Source organism: Agelaius phoeniceus, unplaced genomic scaffold (assembly GCF_051311805.1).
Source record: "Agelaius phoeniceus isolate bAgePho1 unplaced genomic scaffold, bAgePho1.hap1 Scaffold_321, whole genome shotgun sequence".
Classification (NCBI taxonomy): domain Eukaryota; kingdom Metazoa; phylum Chordata; class Aves; order Passeriformes; family Icteridae; genus Agelaius; species Agelaius phoeniceus.
Genome location: NW_027509938.1, coordinates 64,974 through 90,032, shown reverse-complemented (window position 1 = coordinate 90,032; position 25,059 = coordinate 64,974). Strand labels below are relative to the sequence as shown.

Genomic DNA, 25,059 nt, shown 5'->3' with positions numbered 1-25,059 from the left:
AGCCTGAGACCCCAAAATCTTCATTTATGGAAGAGAAAAGGACTCAGAAACAGCAAAAATTTCATTTTTTGGTATCCAAAGACGCCGAAATCTTCGTTTATGGAGAAAAAACGGAGGCTGAGGCACCAAAATCTTCGTTTATAGAAGAAAAATGGACTCAAAAAAACCCCAAATCTTCGTTTTTGGAAGAAAAATGGAGCTTGGAGACCCCAAAATTTGGCCCAGAAACCCCAAAAACGGAGCCTGGAGACCCCAAAAATTTCATTTCTGAGGCAAAAATGGGCACAAAAAACCCAAAAATGGAGCCTGGAAACCCCAAAAATGAACCTGGAGACCCCAAAAATTGGGCCCAGAAACCCCAAAAAATGGGCCCAGAAACCCCAAAAATGGGCCCAGAAACCCCAAAAATGGACTCAGAAACCCCAAAACTGGAGCTGAAGACCCCAAAAATTTCATTTTTGGGGCCGAAAATGGGCCCAGAAACCCCAAAAACGGAGCCTGGAAAAACCAAAATTGGGCCCAGAAACCCCAAAAATGGAGCCTGGAAACCCCAAAATTTTCATTTTTGGGGCCAAAAATGGACTCAAAAACCCCAAAAATGGAGCCTGGAAACCCCAAAAATGGAGCCTGGAAACCCCAAAATGGGCCCAGAAACCCCAAAAACGGAGCCTGGAGACCCCAAAATTTGCATTTCTGAGGCAAAAATGGGCCCAGAAACCCCAAAAATGGAGCCTGGAAACCCCAAAATTGGGCTCAGAAACCCCAAAAACGGAGCCTGGAGACCCCAAAATTTTCATTTCTGAGGCAAAAATGGGCACAAAAACCCCAAAAATGGACTCAGAAACCTCAAAAATGGGCCCAGAAACCCCAAAAATGGAACCTGGAAACCCCAAAAATGGGCCCAGAAACCCCAAAAATGGACTCAGAAACCCCAAAACTGGAGCTGAAGACCCCAAAAATTTCATTTTTGGGGCCGAAAATGGGCCCAGAAACCCCAAAAACGGAGCCTGGAAAAACCAAAATTGGGCCCAGAAACCCCAAAAATGGAGCCTGGAAACCCCAAAATTTTCATTTTTGGGGCCAAAAATGGACTCAAAAACCCCAAAAATGGGCCCAGAAACCCCAAAAACAGAGCCTGGAAACCCCAAAAATGGGCCCAGAAACCCCAAAAATGGACTCAGAAACCCCAAAAATGGGCCCAGAAACCCCAAAAACGGAGCCTGGAGACCCCAAAATTTTCATTTATGGAGCAAAAATGGACTCAGAAACCCCAAAAACGGAGCCTGGAAACCCCAAAATTGGTCCAGAAACGCCAAAAATGGACCCAGAAACCCCAAAATTTTCATTTCTGAGGCAAAAAATGGGCACAAAAAATCCAAAAATGGGCCCAGAAACCCCAAAAATGGAGCCTGGAAACCCCAAAAATGGGCCTAGAAACCTCAAAAACGGAGCCTGGAGACCCCAAAATTTGCATTTCTGAGGCAAAAATGGAGCCTGGAAACCCCAAAAATGGAGCCTGGAAACACCAAAATTTTCATTTCTGAGGCAAAAATGGGCACAAAAACCCCAAAAATGGAACCTGAAGACCCCAAAATTTTCATTTCTGAGGCAAAAATGGACTCAAAAACCCCAAAAATGGGCCCAGAAACCCCAAAAACGGAGCCTGGAGACCCCAAAATTTTCATTTCTGAGGCAAAAATGGGCACAAAAACCCCAAAAACGGAGCCTGGAAACCCCAAAAATTCATCGTGGAGACCCCAAAATTTTCATTTATGGAGCAAAAATGGACTCAAAAACCCCAAAAATGGGCCCAGAAACCCCAAAAATGGAGCCTGGAAACGCCAAAATTGGGCCCAGAAACCCCAAAATTGGAGCCTGGAGACCCCAAAATTTGCATTTCTGAGGCAAAAATGGGCCCAGAAACCCCAAAAACGGAGCCTGGAGACCCCCAAAATTCATCGTGGAGACCCCAAAAATTCCATTTTTGGAACAAAATTGGGCCCAGAAACCCCAAAAACGGAGCCTGGAGACCCCAAAATTTGCATTTCTGAGGCAAAAATGGGCACAAAAACTCCAAAAATGGGCCCGGAAACCCCAAAAACGGAGCCTGAACACCGCAAAAATTTCAATTTATGGGGCCAAAATGGAGCCGGAAACCCCAAAATTGGGCCCAGAAACCCCAAAAACGGAGCCTGGAGACCCCAAAAATTTCATTTCTGGACCAAAAATGGGCCCAAAAACCCCAAAAATGGGCCCAGAAACGCCAAAATTGGGGCCCAAAACCCCAAAAATGGAACCTCGAGACGGCAAAATTTTCATTTCTGAGGCAAAAATGGGCCCAGAAACCCCAAAAATGGAGCCTGGAGACCCCAAAGTTTTCATTTCTGGGGCAAAATTTGGGTCAGAAACCCCAAAAATGGAGCCTGGAGACCCCAAAAATGGGCCCAGAAACCCCAAAAATGGAGCCTGGAAACCCCAAAAATGGGCCCAGAAACCCCAAAAACGGAGCCTGGAAATCCCAAAATTTTCATTTCTGGACCAAAAATGGACCCAAAAACCCCAAAAACGGAGCCTGGAGACCCCAAAAATTTCATTTCTGAGGCAAAAATGGGAACAAAAACCCCAAAAATGGGCCCAGAAACCCCAAAATTGGGCCCAGAAACCCCAAAAATGGAACCTGGAGACCCCAAAAATGGAGCCTGAAGACCCCAAAATTTTCATTTCTGAGGCAAAAATGGACTCAAAAACCCCAAAAATGGGCACAAAAACCCCAAAAATGGACTCAGAAACCCCAAAAATGGAGCCTGGAGGCCCCAAAATTGGGCCCAGAAACCCAAAAACGGAGCCTGAAGACCCCAAAAATTTCAATTTTTGAGACGGATGAAGAGACCCCAAAATCTTCATTTATGGGACAAAAACAAGACTCAAAAAACCCAAAAATTTCATTTTTTGGGGGCGGAAAATGGACTTTGAAAAACACCAAAAAATTTCATTTTTGGGGCAAAAACATCGAATTTTGAGACCCCCAAAAATGCCAATTTTGGGGGCGGAAGATGGACCCGGAAGCGCCAAAATTTTGGGGTTTTTTTACGTTTTTGGTTTTTTGGGGTGAAGGCGACTTTTAGGACGAGCCCGAACTCGGAGACCCCGAAATTTCATTTTTTGGGGCAGAAAACTAAAAAAACTCGACCCGGAGATCCCCCCTAAAAATTCCGTTTTTAAGGTGAAAAACGCGCTTTTAAAACACCAAAAATTTCTTAATTTTTTAATTTTTTTGGGGTGAAAACCTGGATTTAAACCCCCAAAATTCGGATTTTTTCGGGGGCAGAAAATGGACTCGGGAGACCCCGAAAATTCCGTTTTTAAGGTGAAAAATGGACTTTTAAAACACCCAAAATTTCGTTTTTTTTGGGGCAGAAAAAGGACTCGGAAAAAGCCCCAAAATTTTCATTTTGGGGCGAAAAAAGCGAAGTTTGAAAACCCCAAAAATTTGGAGTTTTTGGGGTGAAAAATTCGACTTTTGAGAGGCCCCAAATCCCCTCCCAAGGACTCCACGTGACTCCGCCCCCTCGCGCCAAATATGGAAGTGTGGGAGGGGCTTCGGGAGGGAGGGGGCGGGGACTGCAAAACCAACGGGGAGGGGGTGGAGATTTAAGCTCCGCCCCCTTTTTTGCTGATGCCACGCCCCCTCCTTTGACCCCTCCCCTCCTTCCTTTGGCCCCGCCCCCGTCTCTCCCCAGGCCACGCCCAGGGGCTTCAAGAGGAAGATTGCGGTGCTGTGTGAGTGGGCGTGGCCTAAAAGGGGGGCGGGGCTTGAGGGGAAAATGGGCGGGGTTTCAATTGTAGACACTGTGGGAGGGGTTTGGTATGGAAATGAGGGTGGGGAAGGGGCGGGGCTTCAATTTATAAGGGTTTGGGGGTGGGAGGGGTTTGGTATGGAAATGAGGGTGGGGAAGGGGCAGAGCTTAAATTTAAAAGGGTTTTGGGGGAGTGTGGGAGGGGTTTGATATGGAAATGAGGATGGGGAAGAGGCGGGGCTTTAAGGGAAATGGGTGGGGCCTAAATCTGGAAGGGTTTGGGGGAGTGGGAGGGGTTTAATATGGAAATGAGGGTGGGAAGGGGCGGGGCTTAAATTTAGAGGGGTGGGGGGAAAGGGAAAGGTTTAATATGGAAATGAGACAGGAAGGGGCGGGGCTTAAAGGGAAATGGGTGGGGCCTAAATTTGGGCGTGTTTAAGGGGAGTGGGAGGGGTTTAATATGGAAATGAGGGTGAGGAAGGGGTGGGGAATAAAGGAAAATATGTGGGGCTTAAAATACAAAGGGTTTGGGGCAGTGGGAGGGGTTTAATATGGAAATGAGGTTGGGCAAGGGGCGGGGCTTAAATTTATAAAGGTTTGGGGGAGTGGGAGGGGTTTAATATGGAAATGAGGGTAGGGAAGTGGCGGGGATTTAAGGGATATGGGTGGGGCCTAAATTTGTAAGGTTTAGGGGAGTGGGAGGGGTTTAATATGGAAATAATGGTGGGGAAAGGGGCGTGGTCTAAAGGGAAATGGGTGGGGCTTAAGTATATATGGGCTTAGGGAAATGGGAGGGGTTTAATATGGAAATGAGGGTGGGAAAGGGGTGGGGCTTAAGGGAACAGGGGCAGGGCCTAAATTAGGAAGGATTGGGGGAGTGGGAGGGGTTTGATATGGAAATGAGGGTGGGAAAGGGGTGGGGTTTAAAGGGGAAGTGGGTGGGGCTTGAATTTGGAAGGGTTTAGAGGAGTGGGCGGGGTTTAATATGGAAATTAGGGAAAGGAAAGGCTATGGCTTAAAGGGAAATGGGTGAGGCTTCAACCTAAGCTGGTCTGGGAGGAGTGGGAGGGGTTTAATATGGAAATGAGTGGCTGAAGGGGTGGGGCTTAAAGGGAGATGGGTGGGCTTTGATTTATGCAATGTTGGGTTGTGGGCGGGGTGTAATATGCAAATGAGGGTGTGGAAGGGGCGGGGCTTTAAGGGAAATAGACATGATTTAAATTACATAAGGTTTAAGGGAGTGGGAGGGCTTAATATTGAAATGAGGGTGGGGAAGGGGTGCAGATTAAAGGGAAATGGGCGGGGCTTAAAATTAGAAAAGGTTGGGGAGTGGGAGGGGCTTAATATGGAAATGAGATTGGGAAGGGGTGGGGCTTGATCAGCAGAGATTAAATGTAGGAGGGGCCTAATATGCAAATTAGGCTCAAGGATTGGGCGTATTTAAATGAGGGGGGCGTGGCCTGTGATGTTTTATTGGATGGGGTAAGAGTGGGTGTGGCTTTGATGTGGGCGTGGCTCAATGCATAAAAATATTTAAATGAGATTAATGAGGGTGGATCGGGTAATTAGTTTATGCAAATTTTGGGAAAATGGGCGGGGCCTCGAGCATTAATTAGCTTGGGTATTGGTTACATTGAGGTTAATTAAGAATTAAATGGTTAATTAATTAACGATAAATTAACGCTTATTTAATTAATTTAATTTGATTTAATCAATTATTTTAAATTAATTGATGATTAGTAGAATAATCAAATAAATTTTGGGTGGATTAATAGAATAATCAATTAAGTTTAGGGTTAATTAATCCAGTTATTAGCTAAAATAATTGCTAATTAATGGGGTAATTATTTAATTAACAGCCAGGGGCAGCCTGGACCCAAACAGGAGCAGGGCCAATGCCCAGGGGCCATTAATTAATGGCTAATTAAAATATTAATAATTAAATTGAGGACTTAATAGTGAACGAATTAATTAGATTAATTACAAATTAATGAATTAATAAGGGTGTTAATTAGGAGACAGGGCCCACCTGCAGGCGAAGGGCGCTAATAACAAATTACTAATTAGTTAAATTAAGGCCGAATTAACAGCATAACTAATTAATGATGTTAATTAGCAACCAGGGTTAGGGTTCGGGGGCGGTGCCAACGCAGGGAAACATTAATTAACACCCAACTAATTAACCCGTGGGGTGAAACAATTGATTTAGTGTCTCGTTAATGGATTGATTAATTAATTAGCATTGTTAATTAGGGGCAGCCTGAAACCGGAAGTGGGCGGAGCTAACACGGGTTGGGGGGGGAGGAAGACAATAATTAACACCAAACTAATTAAACAATGGGTTAAATAATTGATTTAATGGGCAGTCAATGGATTAATTAATTAGCACTGTTAATTAGCACCCAGGGGCAGCCTGAAACCGGAAGTGGGTTTGAAACCGGAAGTGGGCGGAGCTAACACAGTGTGGGGAGGAAGACAATAATTAACACCCCAACTAATTAAACCACGGGCTAAAAACGGGTTAAACAATTGATTTAGTGTCTCGTTAATGGATTGGTTAATTAATTAGCGTTGTTAATTAGGGGCAGAGTGAAACCGGAAGTGGGCGGAGCTAACACAGTGTGGGGAGACAATAATCAACACCCAACTAATTAACCCACGGGCTTAATTAAACAATGGGTTTAAATAATTGACTTTGGGTTGCATAATTGACTTGTGACGGGAATAATGAATTAATTAGCGTTGTTAATTAGCAGCCAGGGGCAGCATGAAACCGGAAGTGGGGGTGAAACCGGAAGTGGGCGGAGCTAACACAGCAGGGAGGAAGACAATAATTAACACCCCAATTAATTAAACCACGGGCTAACAACGGGTTAAACAATTGACTTAGTGGCTCGTTAATGGGTTAATGAATTAATTAGCGTTGTTAATTAGCAGCCAGGGGCAGCTGGAAACCGGAAGTGGGTGTGAAACCGGAAGTGGGCGGAGCTAACACAGTGTGGGGAGGAAGACAATAATTAACACCCCAATTAATTAAACCACGGGCTAAAAATGGGTTAAACAATTGATTTAGTGTCTCGTTAATGGATTGATTAATTAATTAGCATTGTTAATTAGGGGCAGCCTGAAACCGGAAGTGGGCGGAGCTAACACTGTGTGGGGAGACAATAATCAACACCAAACTAATTAAACAAGGGGTTAAACAATTGATTTAATGGGCAGTTAATGGATTGAATAATTAATTAGCGTTGTTAATTAGCAGCCAGGGGCAGCATGAAACCGGAAGTGGGTGTGAAACCGGAAGTGGGCGGAGCTAACACAGTGCGGGGAGGAAGACAATAATTAACACCCAACTAATTAAACAACGGGTTAAACAATTGATTTAATGGGCAGTTAAGGGATTCATGAATTAATTAGCGTTGTTAATTAGCCGCCAGGGGCAGCCTGAAACCGGAAGTAGGGGTGAAACCGGAAGTGGGCGGAGCTAACACAGGGGGGAAGAAGACAATAATTAACACCCAACTAATTAACCCACAGGGTAACAATAGGGGTTAAACCAGTGACTCGTTAATGGGTTAATGAATTAATTAGCGTTGGTAATTAGCAACCAGGGGCGGCCTGGAACCGGAAGTGGGCGGAGCTCACACAGTGTGGGGAGACAATAATCAACACCCCAATTAATTAAACCACGGGCTAACAACGGGTTAAATAATTGATTTAGTGGCTCATTAATGAATTACTTAATTAATTAGCGTTGTTAATTAGCAGCCAGGGGCAGCGTGAAACCGGAAGTGGGTGTGAAACCGGAAGTGGGCGGAGCTAACACAGTGTGGGGAGACAATAATCAACACCCCAATTAATTAACCCACGGGCTAACAACGGGTTAAATAATTGACTTAGTGGCTCGTTAATGGAATAATTAATTAATTAGCGTTGTTAATTAGCAGCCAGGGGCAGCCTGAAACCGGAAGTGGGTGTGAAACCGGAAGTGGGCGGAGCTAACACATTGGGGGAAAGACAATAATCAACACCAAACTAATTAAACAACGGGTTAAATAATTGATTTAATTGGGAGTTAATGGATTAATGAATTAATTAGCGTTGTTAATTAGGGGCAGACTGGAACCGGAAGTGGGCGGAGCTAACACTGTGTGGGGAGACAATAATGAACACCCCAACTAATTAAACCACGGGGTAACAACGGGTTAAATAATTGATTTAGTGGCTCATTAATGATATGAATAATTAATTAGCGTTGTTAATTAGCAGCCAGGGGCAGCGCGGAGCCGGAAGGGGGCGGGGCCGGCGCGGGGGGGCCCCGGAAGCGGCGCTGGGGGGCGACGGCGCCCAAGAAGCCCTCGATCAGCATCAGCACCGACTCGCTCAAGGTGGGACCCCGAAAACGACCAAAATCGGCCCAAAATCGCCCAAAATCGGCCCAAATCACCCAAAAATGGCCCAAAGTCACACAAAAATTACCCAAAATCAGCCATTTTCAACCCAAATCCTGCCCTGCCCACACCCACAGTTCTGCTTTTCTGAGCCACCAAGCAAAAAATCCCCAATTTCTATTTTTTTTTTTTTAATTTTTTTACTTTTTTTTTACATTATTTTTAGGGGTTTTTTTTAAATATTTTTGAATTTTTTAGATTTTTTTAAAGTTTTTTAAAGTTTTTTAAAATTTTTAAAAATATTTTTAAATTTTTTTAAAAATTTTTTTTGAATTTTTAAGATGTTTTTTAAAATAATTTTTTAGTTTTTTAATTTTAAAATTTTGAAATTTGATTTTAAAAATTTTATTTTAAAAAATTTTAAAAAATTTCTTTAATTTCTTAATCATATTTTTTCAATTTTTAAATTTTTTTAAAAATTATTTATTAAATTTTTAATTTTTTAAAAAATTTTTAATTACTATTTTAAATTCTTTAAAAATTTAAAAATTTTTAATTTTTTATTATTTATTTTAAAACCATAAAAATATTTTTAAATTTTTAAAATTTTTTTAAGTTCATTTTAATTTTTTTAATTTTTCAAATTTTTTATTGACTTTTTTATAATTTTTGGAAATTTTTGTAATTTTTTAATATTTAAAATATTTTTAAATTTTTTAAATTTCTAATATCCTTTTAACATTTTAAAATTTTTAAAAATTTGTTGTTAAATTTTTTTAATTTTTGTTAAATTTTGTAATTTTTTTTTTTTTTTAATTTTATTACGGATTTTAACCCCCCATTTTCCCTTTCTTTCCCTAAAAAATTCATTTCTTTCCCTCTATTTTTCCCTCATAAATTCCTTCACTTTTAAATCTCAAAATACCCATTTTCTTCCTTGCATTTTTAACCCAAAATTCCCCTTTTTTGGTATAGTTTCCCCACCATATTTTGGTCATTTTTGCCCCAAAATTGAAATTTTTTCCCATTGTTTTGATTAATTTTTTTCACACTGTTCCCCCAAAATTCTCATTTTTCCTCCAAATTTTTTTCCTCAAAATTCCCATTTTTTCACCCAAATTTTGTCATTTTCCTTTCTAAGTTTTCCCAAAAAATTTCCATTTTTCCTCCAAATTTTTTTCCCTCAAAATTCCCATTTTCCCCCCAAATTTTTTGTCGTTATCCCCAAAATTCCTATTTTTCCTCCCAATTTTTTTGTCATTTTCCCCCCAAAATTCCATTTTCCCCCATTTTTCCCAATTTTCACCGTTTCTCCCCCATTTTCAGAGCCTCATCCCTGAGATCCGCGCTGGGGGCGGGGCCGAGCTGCTGGAGGGGGGAGGGGACGGCCCCGCCCTCATGGGGGAGGGGCCTGAAGCCGAAGGGGAGGGGCCCGACAAAGGGGGCGTGGCCTCCTCCAACTCTGGCCCCGCCTCCGGGGCGGGGCCGCCCCTCCCCCACCCCCCCTCGCTGCTGCTCCCCTCCCCCCACCTGAAGATCTGCAGGACTGTCACTCAGGTGAGGCCACGCCCCCTCACAAAAGCCCCGCCCACAACCCCTTCAAGCCCCTCCCACCTCATTAAATTGTTCCCCATTCAGCCCCACCCCATTAAGCCCCTCCCCACCCATCCAAACCCGGATTAAGCCCCTCCCCTTTTATCTATTTCTCCATTTAAGCCCCGCCCCTTCAAAACATCGCTTAGGCCCCTCCCCTTAACCAAGCCCCGCCCCTTTAAGACCTTAATAATTCAAGCCCCTCCCCTTTTAGCCCCTCATCACCTTTTAATCCCTATTTAAGCCCCTCCCTCTTTTTAGGCACCTCCCCTTTTTAAACTCCTCCCCTTTTAAGCTCTTCCCTTTAAGACCCTCCCCTACTTTAAGCCCCTTCCCTTTTTAAGCCCCTCCCCTTTTTAAGCCCCTCCCCTTTAAACTCCTCCCCTATTTTAAGCCCCTTTTCTTTAAGCCTGCCCACTTTAAGCCCCTCCCCTACTTTAAGCTCCTCCCCTACTTTAAGCCCCTCCCCTTTAAGCCTTTCCCTTTAAACCCCTCCCCTTTTCTAAACCCCTCCCCTTATTACGCTTTTCTTAAGCCCCTCCCCTACCCATTTAACCCCTCCCCTTTTTAACCCCCCTCCTTTAAGCCCCTCCCATTTCCCATTAAGCCCCTCCTCATTTTCCCTCAAACCCCTCCCCCTTTTAAGCCCCGCCCTTTTTTTTCTAAGCCCCGCCCCCTTTTCTTTCAGGTGGTCCCGGCCTCCGTGGGTGAGAACGGGCGGGGGGAGGGGCAGGAGGAAGAGGAGGGGGAGGAGAGCGACGAGGGGCGGGGCCAGGACAAGCCCCTCCCACACTCGGGACAGGCCCCGCCCACCACAGCCACATCCATGGGAGGAGGGGGAGGGGCCGGCACAGGCCCCGCCCCCACCCCCGCAGCGGCCACGCCCACATCGGGAGAGGGGGAGGGGAAAGGAGGTGAGTGGGGGAGGGGCTTGAAAAGAGGGAGGGGCTTAATGGGGAGGGGAGGGGCTTAATGGGGAGGGGGAGTGGCTGGAAGTTTTTGTGGGAGGGGTTAAAGTTAAAGGGGAAGGGGCTTAAAAGCTGTTCTAAGGGTGGGGGCGGGGCTTGGAGAATGAGAGGGCGGGGCTTAAAATAGGGGTAGGAGCTTAAAAATACAAAATTGGGGGGGGCGGGGTTGCACATAAACCCCCCAAAAAAACCCCAAAAATCCAGGGAAGTTTTTGGCGATGACGTCATCCCGAGGCCCCGCCCCTCTCCCTCAGGCGAGGCCCCGCCCCTCATTGGCCTGAGGGGCTTCACTTAAACCCCCAAAAATTCCTCAAAAACCCCCAAAAATCCCTTAAAAAACCCCAAAAATCCCTCAAAATCCGTTAAAAAACCCCAAAAATCCCTCAAAAAATCCCAAAAATTCCCGGATTTTTTGCGATGACGTCATCACTAAGCGCCTCCCCTCTCCCTCAGGCGAGGCCCCGCCCCCCTCATCAGTCTGAGGGGCTTCACTAAAACCCTCAAAAATCCCTCAAAAACCCCCAAAAATCCCTTAAAAAACCCCAAAAATCCCTCAAAATCTGTCAAAAAACCCAAAAATCCCTCAATAAACCCAAAAAAAATACCAGGATCATTCGCCATGACGTCACCGTTAAGCCCCTCCCCTCTCCCTCAGGCGAGGCCCCGCCCCCCATCGCCTGAGGGGCTTCACTAAAACCCCCAAAAATCCCTCAAAAAACCCTCAAAAAACACCAAAAAACCACCAAAAATCCCCGGATTTTTCGCCATGACGTCATCACTAAGCGCCTCCCCTCTCCCTCAGGCGAGCCCCGCCCCCGCCGCGCCGCTCCCAGGGCCTTCACTAAAATCCCTCAAAAAAACCAAAAATCTCTCAAAAAACACCAAAAATATCCCCAAAAAAATCCCTCATAAAATACCAAAAAAAACTCACAAAAGCCCCTCAAAAAACACCAAAAAATCTCACAAAAATCCTCAAAAAACCCCACAAAAAAAATCCAAAAAAACCCCGGATTTTGGATGACGTCATCACTAAGCGCCTCACCCTCTCCCTCAGGCGAGGCCCCGCCCCCTCATGGGCCTGAGGGGCTTCACTAAAACCCAGAAAAAAATCCCAAAAATATCTCAAAAAAACCCTAAAAATCCTCAAAAAACCCGGATTTTTCGCCATGACGTCATCACTAAGCGCCTCCCCTCTCCCTCAGGCGAGGCCCCACCCCCGCGCCACTCCAGAGGCTTCCCTAAAACCCCAAAAATCCCTCAAAAAAACCAAAAAAAATTCCCAAAAAAATCCCTCAAAAAACACAAAAAAATCTCACAAAAGCTCCTCAAAAAACACCAAAAAATCTCACAAAAATCCCTCAAAAGACCCCACCAAAAACCCGGGATTTTTTGATGACGTCATCACTAAGCGCCTCACCTCTCCCTCAGGCGAGGCCCCGCCCCCATCGGCCTGAGGGGCCTCACTAAAACCCCAAAAATCCCTCAAAAAACACCAAAAAAACACCAAAATTCCGGATTTTCGCCGTGACGTCATCACTGAGCGCCTCCTCCTCTCCTCAGGCGAGGCCCCGCCCCCGCCGCGCAGCTCCCAGGGCCTTCACTAAAAACCCCAAAAATCCCTCAAAAAACACCAAAAAATTCCCTTAAAAATCCCCAAAAAATTCCCTCAAAAAATACCAAAAAAATCCCTCAAAAAACACAAAAAATCTCACAAAACCCCAAAAAAATCCCACAAAAACCCTAAAAATCCCCAAGAAATCCCTCAAAAATCCGGGATTTTTCGCCATGACGCCATCACTGAGAGCCTCCCCTCTCCCTCAGGCGAGGCCCGCCCCCTCATCGGCCTGAGGGGCCTCACTAAAACCCCCAAAACCCCTAAAAATCCTCAAAAATCACCAAAAATCCCTCAAAAATCTTTCAAAAATCCAAAAATCCCTCTAAAACTTCCAAAAATCCCTCAAAAACCCAGAATTTCTCACCATGACATCACCGCTAAGCCCAAAATCCCTCAAAAAAACCAAAAAAAATTCCCTTAAAAATCCCAAAAAATTCCCTCAAAAAATACCAAAAAAATCTCACAAAAACTAAAAAAAATCCGACAAAAAAACCCTAAAAATCCCAAAAAAATCCCTCAAAAAACCCGGATTTTTCGCCATGACGTCATCACTAAGCGCCTCCCCTCTCCCTCAGGCGAGGCCCCGCCCCTTCATGGGCCTGAGGGGCTTCACTAAAACCTCAAAAACCCCTCAAAATCCCTCAAAAAATACCAAAAAAAATCCCTCAAAAAACACCAAAAAAAATCCCTCAAAAAATACCAAAAAAATCCCTCAAAAAAACACCAAAAAAATCTCACAAAAATCCCTCAAAAAACCCCAAAAAAATCCCACAAAAAAACCCGGATTTTTCGCCATGACGTCATCACTGAGCACCTCCCCTCTCCCTCAGCCGAGGCCCTGCCTTCGCGTCAGCCTGAGGGGCTGCACTAAAACCCCCAAAACCCCTAAAAATCCCTCAAAAATCACCAAAAATCCCTCAAAAATCTGTCAAAAAATCCAAAAATCCCTCATAAAACTTCCAAAAATCCCTCAAAAACCCAGAATTTCTCACCATGACATCACCGCTAAGCCCCTCCGCTCTCCCTGAGGCGAGGCCCCGCCCCCTCATCGGCCTGAGGGGCCTCACTAAAACCCCCAAAAATCCCTCAAAAAACCCTCAAAAAACACCAAAAAACCACCAAAAATCCGGGATTTTTCGCCATGACGTCATCACTGAGCGCCTCCCCCTCTCCCTCAGGCGAGGCCCCGCCCCCGCCGCGCCGCTCCCAGGGCGCCCCCTGGCGGCCGGGGGCGCTGCTGCTCCCCGTGGACGAACCCGTGAGGGCCGCGCCCCGCCCCTCCCCCCCCCGCCAGCGCCCCTCCCCCATCGTGCACCTCTGCAACCTGGTAACCAACGGGGGGGGGGGAGGGGTGGGGGTTTGGGGCGATTTTGGGGGGATTTTGGGGCATTTTTGGGGTCTTTTTTGGGGGGTTTGGGAGGGGGTTTTGTAACGGATTTTTTGGGATTTTTTGGGAATTTTTTGGGGAATTTTGGGGTGGGGGAGGGGCTCGTGGGGAATTTGGGGTGGGGGAGGGGATTTGGGGAATTTTGGGGCGATTTTTAAGGGATTTTGGGGCATTTTTGGGTCTTTTTTTGGGGGTTTGGCAGGGGGTTTTGTAAAAGATTTTTTGGGGATTTTTTGGGGAATTTTGGGGTGGGGGAGGGGCTCGTGGGGATATTGAGGTGGGGGAGGGGCTCATGGGAAATTTTGGGTCATTTTTGGGGCGATTTTGGGACATTTTGGGGTCTTTTTTTGGGATGAGGGATGGGGATTTTGGGGCCGTTTCCTGAAAGATTTTTTGGGAATTTTTTGGGAATTTTTTGGTCGTTTTTGGGTGGGGGAGGGGCTCGTGGGGGATTTGGGGTGGGGGAGGGGCTCATGGGAAATTTTGGGTCATTTTTGGGGCGATTTTGAGGGATTTTGGGGTCTTTTTTGGGGGGTTTGGAAGGGGATTTTGGGGGGTTTCCTAAAAGATTTTTGGGGATTTTTTGGGATTTTTTTGGGAATTTTGGGGTGGGGGAGGGGCTCGTGGGGAATTTAGGGTGGGGGAGGGGCTCATGGGAAATTTTGGGTCATTTTTGGGGTGATTTTGGGGCATTTTGGGGTCTTTTTTTGGGATGAGGGATGGGGATTTTGGGGGGGTTTCCTAAAAGATTTTTTGGGATTTTTTGGGAATTTTTTGTGGTCGTTTTGGGGTGGGGGAGGAGCTCGTGGGGAAATTGGGGTGGGGGAGGGATTTGGGGAATTCTGGGGCGATTTTTGAGGGATTTTGGGGCATTTTTGGGTCCTTTTTTGGGGGTTCGGGATGAGGATTTTAAGGGGGTTTCATAAAAGATTTTTTGGGGATTTTTTGGGATTTTTTGGGAATTTTTTTGGGAATTTTTGGGGTGGGGGAGGGGCTCGTGGGGAATTTGGGGTGGGGGAGGGGATTGGGGAGAATTTTGGGTCATTTTTGAGGGATTTTGGGGCATTTTTGGGTCTTTTTTTGGGGGGTTTGGGAGGGGATTTTCGGGGGGTTTCCTAAAAGATTTTTTGGCAATTTTTTTGGGAATTTTGGGGTGGGGAGGGGATTTTTTGGGAATTTTGGGGCAGTTTCGTGGTGGGGGAGGGGATTTTGAGGGAGGTTCATAAAAGATTTGGGGGAATTTTGGGTCATTTTAAGTCCATTTTGGGGTAATTTTTGGGGTCATTTTTTGGTCCATTTTGGGGTCATTTTTGGGGTCATTTTCTGTCCATTTTGGGGACATTTGGGGTCATTTTTACTCCATTTTGGGTTTATTTTCTGTCCATTTTGGGGTCATTTTTTGACCATTTTGGGGTCTTTTTTCCTTATTTTTACTCCTTTTTGGGGTCATTTCCTGACCATTTTTGGGTCATTTTCTGTCCATTTTGGGTCATTTTCTGTCCATTTTGGGGTCATTTTTGGTCAATTTTGGGGTCATTTTTGGGGTCATTTTTTGTCCATTTTGGGGTCATTTTTTGTCCATTTTGGGGTCATTTTTGGTCCTTTTTTGTCCATTTTGGGGTCATTTTCTGTCCATTTTTGGGTCACTTTTTGTCCATTTTGGGGTCATTTTTACTCCATTTTGGGTCATTTTTCTGTCCATTTTGGGGTCATTTTCTGTCCATTTTTTGGGTCTATTTTGGAGTCATTTTTTGTCCATTTTGGGTTCATTTTGGGGTCATTTTTTGTCTGTTTTGGGGTCATTTTCTGTCCATTTTTTGGGGTCATTTTCCTGTCCATTTTGGGGTCATTTTTGCTCATTTTTTTGTCCAATTTTTGCTCATTTTTACTCCATTTTGGGGTCATTTTTTGTCCATTTTGGGTTTATTTTCAGTCCATTTTGGGGTCATTTTTGGGGTCATTTTTTGTCCATTTTGGGGTCATTTTTTATCATTTTCTGTCCATTTTGGGGTCATTTTTGGGGTCATTTTTTGTCCATTTTGGGGTCTTTTTCTGTCCATTTTGGGGTCATTTTCTGTCTATTTTGGGTCATTTTCTGTCCATTTTGGGGTCATTTTGGGGTCATTTTTTGTCCATTTTTAGTCCATTTTGGGGTCATTTTCTGTCCATTTTTTGGGGTCATTTTCTGTCCATTTTTTGGGTCTATTTTGGGGTCATTTTGGGGTCATTTTTTATCATTTTTAGTTTATTTTGGGGTCATTTTTACTCCATTTTGGGTTCATTTTTTGTCCATTTTTGGGCTATTTTACCCCTTTTTTTCTGTTTTTTTTTTGGGCGTGGCCTCACCTGACCACATCCCCACCCCTGACCCCACCCCCTTTAATAAACCACGCCCCCTTTATTAAACCACGCCCCTTTTTAGGTGCGTCCCTTCACGCTGGGGCAGCTGAAGGAGCTGCTGGGCCGCACCGGGCGCCTCAAAGACGACGGCTTCTGGATCGACCGCATCAAATCCCATTGCTTCGTCACGGTACCCGCCCCAAATCCTCACATTTCACCCCAAAATCCTCCACTGGATCCAAAAAATTGAAATTTCCACGAAAAAACCCCAAAATCCAGCGAAAAAACGGCGAAATTTGGGCCAAAAACGAAGATTTTGAAGGAAATAAAATTGGATCAAAGGTGGCGCCCTCTGGTGGCCGGAATGGGAATTGCACAAAACTTTTAAAAAATTTGGGAAAATTCCTCATAAATTTCCCAGATTTTTTAAATTTTTTTAAGCTGTTCTTAAAAATTAGCAAAAATTTATTTTAAATCTGAAAAAAAAAGTAAAAATGAGTTTCAAATGTTCTAAAAATGCTGGAATTTTTCCTAAAATCAACCTAAAATTTGCCCCAAAAAAGCCTCAAAAAACCCTGAAATTACCGTTAAAATTCACCCAAAAAAACCCCCCAAAATCAACTTAAAATTCACCAAAAAAAGCCTCAAAAAAACCCCAAAATCAACTTAAAATTCACCCCAAAAAAAACCCAAAATCAACTTAAAATTCACCAAAAAATCCTAAAATTCCATGAAAAAACGGCGAAATTTGGGCCAAAAATCGAAGATTTTAAGGGGGAAAAATTGGAACAAAGGTCGCGCCCTCTGGTGGCCGGAATGGAAATTGCACAAAATTTTGAAGAAATTTGGGAAAAATCCCCAAAAATCTCAGAAATTTCCCAAATTTTTCAAAATTTATAAAGTTGTTGCTAAAAATTAGTAAAAAATTATTTTAGAGTTGAAAAAAAGGTGAAAAAATTGGTTTAAAAATGTCCTAAAAATGCCAGAATTTGGCTTAAAATCAGCTTAAAATTCACCCAAAAAACCTGGAAAAAACCCCAAAATCGACTTAAAATTCACCAAAAAAAACCACAAAAAAACCCCGACATCAACTTAAAATACACCAAGAAAAAACCTTTGAAAAAACTCCAAATTACCTTAAAATTCACCAAAAAAAACATGAAAAATCCCCAAAAATCCCCTCAAAAATTCCCCACAAATTCCCCAAAAATTCCCAGAAATTCCAAAATTTCCAAATTTCCCAAAATCCTTAAAAATTTACCCAAAACTCATCATTTTATACCTGAAAATTAATTCTAAATTTTGCATTAAAAACTCCAAATTTTACCAAAATCGCCCAAAATCCACTTAAAAAAATACCCAAAAATTCATCAAAAAATTATAAAAATTCTTGAAATTTTCCAAATTGACCAAAACCCTTAAAAATTCAAAAATTATTTTAAAAATTCCAAAATTTTCAGGAAAAAATGAGAAAAAATTCAAATTTTGAGTGCAAAAATGCTGAAAAATCCCTTTAAAAAGCCCTAAAAACCCCAAATTTCGCCCGATTTTCGCGGGGTTTTTTTCCCCGGAAGCCCCAAATTTCCAAATTGCCCAAAATCGGGGTTTTTTACCCCATTTTTCCCCAGTATTGCTCGGTGGAGGAGGCGCTGCTTGGCCTGAGCACAAAATGCTCAAAAATCCCAAAAAAATTCCCAAAAATTCCAAAATTTTGAAAAAAACCCCAAATTATCCAAAATCCTTAAAAATTTACCCAAAATTCATCATTTTATACCTTAAAATTAATTCTAAATTTTGCATTAAAAACTCCAAATTTTACCCAAATCCACCTCAAAAAATTTCAAAAAATTCCAAAAACATTCCCCAAAAATTTCAAAAAATTCCCAAAAATTCCAAAATTTTGAAAAAAACCCAAATTATCCAAAATTCTTGAAAATTTACCCAAAAAATCATCATTTTATACCTTAAAATTAATTCTAAATTTTGCATTAAAAACTCCAAATTTTACCAAAATCGCCCAAAATCCACTTTAAAAAATTCCCAAAAATTCCCAAAAAATTATAAAAAATTCTTTAAATTTTCCAAATTGACCAAAACCCCTAAAAATTCAAAAATAATTTTAAAAATTCCAAATTTTTGAGGAAAAAAATGAGAAAAAATTCAAATTTTGAATGCAAAAATGCTGAAAAATTCCCTTTAAAAAGCCCTAAAAACCCCAAATTTCGCCCGATTTTCGCGGGGTTTTTTTTCCCCGAAAGCCCCAAATTTCCAAATTGCCCAAAATCGGGTTTTTTGCCCCGTTTTTCCCCAGTATTGCTCGGTGGAGGAGGCGCTGCTTGGCCTGAGCACAAAATGCCCAAAAATCCCCCAAAAAAATCCTAAAAAATTCCTAAAAATTCCCAAAAATTCCAAAATTTTGGAAAAACCCAAATTACCCAAAATCCTTAAAAATTTACCTAAAACTCATCAATTTATACCTGAAAATTAATTCTAAATTTTGCATTAAAAACTCCAAATTTTACCCAAATCCACCTCAAAAAATTCCCAAAAATTCCAAAAAAATTCCAAAAATTTCCAAAAAATTCCTAAAAATTTCAAAAAATTCCAAATTTCAAAAAATTCCAAAATTCACAAATTTCCCCAAATCCTTAAAAATTTACCCAAAACTCATCATTTTATACCTAAAAATTAATTCTAAATTTTGCATTAATAACTCCGAATTTTACCAAAATCGCCCAAAATCCACTTAAAAAAATTCCAAAAATTTTCGAAAAAATTCCCAAAAATTCCAAAAAAATTCCCAGAAATTCAAAAATTTCCAAATTTCCCAAAATCCTTAAAAATTTACCTAAAATTCATCATTTTATACCTTAAAATTGATTCTAAATTTTGCATTAAAAACTCCAAATTTTACCCAAATCCACATCAAAAAATTGCCAAAAATTCCCCAAAAATTCCCAAAAAAGCCCAAAAACTTCCCCAAAAATTCCAAAATTTTGAAAAAACCCCAAATTACCCAAAATCCTTAAAATTTACCCAAAATTCATCATTTTATACCTGAAAATTAATTCTAAATTTTGCAATAAAAACTCCAAATTTTATTAAAATCACCCAAAATCCACTTAAAAAAATTCCCAAAAATTCCAAAAAAATTCCCAAAAATACCAAAATTTTTAAAAAAAACCCAAATTACCCAAAATCCTTGAAAAATTACCTGAAAATCATCATTTTATACCTTAAAATTAATTCTAAATTTTGCGTTAAAAACTCTAAATTTTACCCAAATCCACCTCAAAAAATCGCCAAAATTCCAAAAACATTCCCCAAAAATTTCAAAAAATTCCCAAAAATTCCAAAATTTTAAAAAAACCCCAAATTACCCAAAATCCTTAAAAATTTACCCAAAATTCATCATTTTATACCTGAAAATTAATTCTAAATTTTGCATTAAAAACTCCAAATTTTACCCAAATCCACCTCAAAAAATTCCCAAAAATTCCAAAAATATTCCCAAAAAATTCCCAAAAAAATTCCAAAATTCACAAATTTCCCAAAATCCTAAAAATTTTCCCAAAAATCATCATTTTATACCTGAAAATTAATTCTAAATTTTGCATTTAAAACTCCAATTTTACCAAAATCACCCAAAATCCACTTAAAAAAATTCCAAAAATTCATCAAAAAATTTTAAAATTCTTAAAATTTTTCCAAATTGACCAAAATCCCTAAAAATTCAAAAATACCTCAAAAAATTTAAAATTTTGGAGGAAAAAAAGGAGAAAAAATTCAAATTTCGCCTCGAAAAAACCCCAAAAATTCCCTTTAAAAAGCCCTAAAAACCCCAAATTTCGCCCGATTTTCGCGGGGTTTTTTTTCCCCGGAAGCCCCAAATTTCCAAATTGCCCAAAATCGGGGTTTTTTGCCCCGTTTTTCCCCAGTATTGCTCGGTGGAGGAGGCGCTGCTTGGCCTGAGCACAAAATGCTCAAAAATCCCAAAAAAAATCCAAAAAAAATCCCAAAAATTCTTAAAAATCCCAAAAAATTCCCAAAAAATTCCAAAAATTCGAAAATTTCCCAAATCCTTAAAAATTTACCCAAAAATTCATCACTTTATACTTTAAAATTAATTCTAAATTTTGCATTAAAAACTCCAAATTTTACCCAAATCCACCTCCAAAAATTGCCAAAAATTCCAAAAAATTCCCCAAAAATTTCAAAAAATTCCCAAAAAAATTCCCAAAAAATTCCAAAATTCACAAATTTCCCAAAATCCTTAAAAATTTACCTAAAAATCATCCTTTTTTACTTTAAAATTAATTCTAAATTTTGCATTAAAAACTCCAAATTTTACCCAAATCCACCTCCAAAAATTGCCAAAAATTCCAAAAAATTCCCCAAAAATTTCAAAAAAATTCCCAAAAAATTCCCAAAAAATTCCAAAATTTCCAAATTACCCAAAATCCTTAAAAATTTACCTAAAAATCATCATTTTATACTTTAAAATTAATTCTTAATTATGCATTAAAAACTCCGAATTTTACCAAAATCACCCAAAATCTACTTTAAAAAATTTCAAAAAAATCCCAAAAATTCATGAAAAATTTTTAAAATTCTTCAAAATTTTCCAAATTGACCAAAATCCTTAAAAATTAAAAAAATATTTTAAAAATTCAAACTTTTCAGGAAAAAAATAAGAAAAAATTCAAATTTTGAGTGCAAAAATGCTGAAAAATTCCCTTTAAAAAGCCCTAAAAACCCCAAATTTCGCCCCGATTTTCGCGGGGTTTTTTTTGCCCGGAAGCCCCAAATTTCCAAATTGCCAAAATCGGGGTTTTTTGCCCCGTTTTTCCCCAGTATTGCTCGGTGGAGGAGGCGCTGCTTGGCCTGAGCACAAAATGCCCAAAAATTCCAAAAAAATCCTAAAAAAATTCCAAAAAATTCCCAAAAATTCCAAACTTTTGAAAAAACCCAAATTACCCAAAATCCTTAAAAATTTACCCAAAATTCATCATTTTATACCTGAAAATTAATTCTAAATTTTGCATTAAAAACTCCAAATTTTACCCAAATCCACCTAAAAAAATTCCCAAAAATTCCAAAAAAATTCCCAAAAATTCCCAAAAAATCCCAAAAAATTCCAAAATTTTCGAATTTCCCAAAATCCTTAAAATTTTACCCAAAAATCATCATTTTATACCTTAAAAATTAATTCTAATTTTGCATTAAGAACTCCAAATTTTACCAAAATCGTCCAAAATCCACTTAAAAAAATTCCAAAAAATTCCAAAAAAATTCCCAAAAATTCCAAAATTTTGAAAAAACCCAAATTACCCAAAATCCTTGAAAATTTACCCAAAATTCATCATTTTACACCTGAAAATTAATTCTAAATTTTGCATTAAAAACTCCAAATTTTACACAAATCCACCTCAAAAAATTCCAAAAAATTCCAAAAAATTCCTAAAAATTCCTAAAAATTCCAAAAATTCCAAAATTTACAAATTTCCCAAAAGCCTTAAAAATTTACCCAAAACTCATAATTTATACCTTAAAATTAATTCTAAATTTTGCATTAAAAACTCCAAATTTTATTAAAATCCTCCAAAATCTACTTTAAAAAATTCCAAAAAAATCCCAAAAATTCATCAAAAAATTATAAAAAATTCTTAAATTTTTCCAAATTGACCAAAACCCCTAAAAATTCAAAAAATATTTAAAAACTTTAAAATTTTGAGGAAAAAAATGAGAAAAATTCAAATTTCGCCTCCAAAAAACCCCAAAAATCCCTTTAAAAAGCCTAAAAACCCCAAATTTGCGCCCGATTTTCGCGGGGTTTTTTTTGCCCGGAAGCCCCAAATTTCCAAATTGCCCAAAATCGGGGTTTTTTGCCCCGTTTTTCCCCAGTATTGCTCGGTGGAGGAGGCGCTGCTTGGCCTGAGCACAAAATGCCCAAAAATTCCAAAAAAATCCTAAAAAAATTCCAAAAAATTCCCAAAAATTCCAAACTTTTGAAAAAAACCCAAATTACCCAAAATCCTTAAAAATTTACCCAAAATTCATCATTTTATACCTGAAATTAATTCTAAATTTTGCATTAAAAACTCCAAATTTTACCCAAATCCACCTAAAAAAATTCCCAAAAATTCCAAAAAAATTCCCAAAAATTCCCAAAAAATCCCAAAAAATTCCAAAATTTTCGAATTTCCCAAAATCCTTAAAATTTTACCCAAAAATCATCATTTTATACCTTAAAAATTAATTCTAAATTTTGCATTAAGAACTCCAAATTTTACCAAAATCGTCCAAAATCCACTTAAAAAAATTCCCAAAAATTCCAAAAAAATTCCCAAAAATTCCAAAATTTTGAAAAAAACCCAAATTACCCAAAATCCTTGAAAATTTACCCAAAATTCATCATTTTACACCTGAAAATTAATTCTAAATTTTGCATTAAAAACTCCAAATTTTACACAAATCCACCTCAAAAAATTCCAAAAATTCCAAAAAATTCCTAAAAATTCCTAAAAATTCCCAAAAATTCCAAAATTTACAAATTTCCCAAAGCCTTAAAAATTTACCCAAAACTCATAATTTATACCTTAAAATTAATTCTAAATTTTGCATTAAAAACTCCAAATTTTATTAAAAATCCTCCAAAATCTACTTTAAAAAATTCCAAAAAAATCCCAAAAATTCATCAAAAAATTATAAAAAATTCTTAAATTTTTCCAAATTGACCAAAACCCCTAAAAATTCAAAAAATATTTAAAAACTTTAAAATTTTTGAGGAAAAAAATGAGAAAAAATTCAAATTTCGCCTCCAAAAAACCCCAAAAATTCCCTTTAAAAAGCCCTAAAAACCCCAAATTTCGCCCGATTTTCGCGGGGTTTTTTTTTCCCCGGAAGCCCCAAATTTCCAAATTGCCCAAAATCGGGGGGTTTTTTTGCCCCGTTTTTCCCCAGTATTGCTCGGTGGAGGAGGCGGTGGCCACGCGGGAGGGCGCTGCACGGCGTCAAATGGCCCCAGTCCACCCCAAGGTGCTGGCGGCCGACTTCGCCCAGCAGGAGGAGGTGAGGCCAAAAATGGGGTGAAAAATGGGAAATTTGGGAAAATTTGGGGGAATTTGGGGAAATTTGGGGATTTTGGGGGAAATTTGAGGGAAAATTGGGAGATTTTGGGGGAAAATTGGGGGAAAATTGGGGGAATTTTGGGTTAAAATTGGAATTTTTGGGTGTGGTTTATGGGGGAAATTTGGGTAAAATTTGGGGACTTTGGGCAAATTTGGGCCATTTTAGAGGAATTTTGAGGGAAAATTTGGGGTAAAATTGGGGATTTTGGGCAAATTCGGGGATTTGGGGGGAAAATTTGGGGATTTTGGCGGAAATTTGGGGATTTTGGGGGAAATTTGGGAGATTTTGGGGGACATTTTGGTGGAAAATGGGATTTTTTTGGTGTGGTTTATGGGAGAAATTTGGGGTTAAATTTGGGGATTTTGGGCAAATTTGGGCCATTTTAGAGAAGTTTTGAGGGAAATTTGAGGTAAAATTTTGGGGAATTTGGGGGAAATTTAGGAAAAAATTGGGAGATTTTGGTGGAATTTTGGATTAAAATGGGATTTTTGTGGTGTGGTTTTGTGGGCCTAAAATTGGGCATTTTGGGGGATTTTGGGGAAATTTCAGGATTTTGAGGGAAAATTGGGGGAAATTTGGGGATTTTGGGCAAATTTGGGGAATTTGGGGGGAAAATTTGGGATTTTGGGGGAAAAAATGGGAGATTTTGGGGTTATTTTGGTGGAAAATGGGATTTTTTTCTTGTGGTTGTGTGGGCCTAAAATTGGGGATTTTGGCAAATTTGGGCCATTTTAGAGGAATTTTGAGGGAAAATTTGGGGATTTTGGGGGAATTTGAGGGAAATTTGGGGGAAATTTGGGGGAATTTGGGGGAATTTGGGGATTTTGGGGAAACTTGGGGGTTTTGGGGGAATTTTGGTGGAAAATGGGGTTTTTTGGGTTTGGTTTATGGGAGAAATTTGGGGAAATTTGGGGTAAAATTTGGGGATTTTGGGCAAATTTGGGCAATTTTAGAGAAATTTTGAGGGAAATTTTGGGTAAAATTTGGGGATTTTGGGGAAATTTGGGGGAAAATTGGGATTTTGAGGGCAAATTTGGGGGAATTTGAGGGAAATTTGGGGGAAAAAATTGGGGATTTTGGGGTGGAATTTTGGTTTAAAATTGGGAATTTTTGGGTGTGGTTTTGTGGGCCTAAATTTGGGGTAAAATTTGGGGTAAAATTTGGGGATTTTGGGCAAATTTGGGGGAATTTTGGGGAAAATTGGGGATTTTGGGAGAAAATTTGGGAGATTTTGGGTTAAATTGGAATTTTTGGGTGTGGTTTATGGGGAAATTTGGGGGATTTTGGGCAAATTTGGGGCATTTTAGAGGAATTTTGAGGGAAATTTTGGGGTAAAATTTCGGGATTTTGGGCAAATTTGGGGAAATTTGAGGGAAAATTGGGAGATTTTGGGGGAAAATTTGGGGATTTTGGGGTCATTTTGGTGGAAAAGGGGATTTTTTTGGTGTGGTTTATGGGGGAAATTTGGGGAAATTTTGGGTAAAATTTGGGGATTTTGGGCAAATTCGGGCAAATTTGGGCCATTTTAGAGAAATTTTGAGGGAAATTTGGGGGAAAATTTGGGGATTTGAGGGAAATTTGGGGCAATATGAGGGAAATTTGGGAAAAATTGGGAGATTTTGGGGGAATTTTGGTGGAAAATTGGATTTTTTTTGCGGGGTTTGGTTTATGGGGAAATTTTGGGGGATTTTGGGCAAAATTGGGCAAATTTGGGGCAAATTTGGGGATTTTGGGGGAAAAATGGGAGATTTTGGGGGAATTTTGGTGGAAAATGGGATTTTTTGGGTGTAGTTTATGGGGGAAATTAGGGGTAAAATTGGGGATTTTGGGCAAATTT

The 25,059-nt window shown here is 40.2% G+C and overlaps 1 protein-coding gene across 2 annotated transcripts in view; it reads left to right on the top strand.

The window, feature by feature from the left end:
• Positions 1 to 25,059, top strand: part of LOC143693151 (apoptotic chromatin condensation inducer in the nucleus-like) — a 33,315-nt gene that overhangs the window by 5,499 nt on the left and 2,757 nt on the right. Inside the window, exons 2-8 of one of the 2 annotated variants that reach the window (XM_077173163.1) lie at positions 3,741 to 3,780; positions 8,067 to 8,185; positions 9,515 to 9,745; positions 10,470 to 10,695; positions 13,543 to 13,691; positions 16,174 to 16,281; positions 23,055 to 23,162. In XM_077173163.1, coding sequence (XP_077029278.1) covers positions 3,741 to 3,780; positions 8,067 to 8,185; positions 9,515 to 9,745; positions 10,470 to 10,695; positions 13,543 to 13,691; positions 16,174 to 16,281; positions 23,055 to 23,162 — 981 coding nt within the window. Of the gene's footprint in view, positions 1 to 3,740; positions 3,781 to 8,063; positions 8,186 to 9,514; positions 9,746 to 10,469; positions 10,696 to 13,542; positions 13,692 to 16,173; positions 16,282 to 23,054; positions 23,163 to 25,059 lie in introns of both variants that reach the window. The other variant, XM_077173162.1, reaches the window with a different exon arrangement.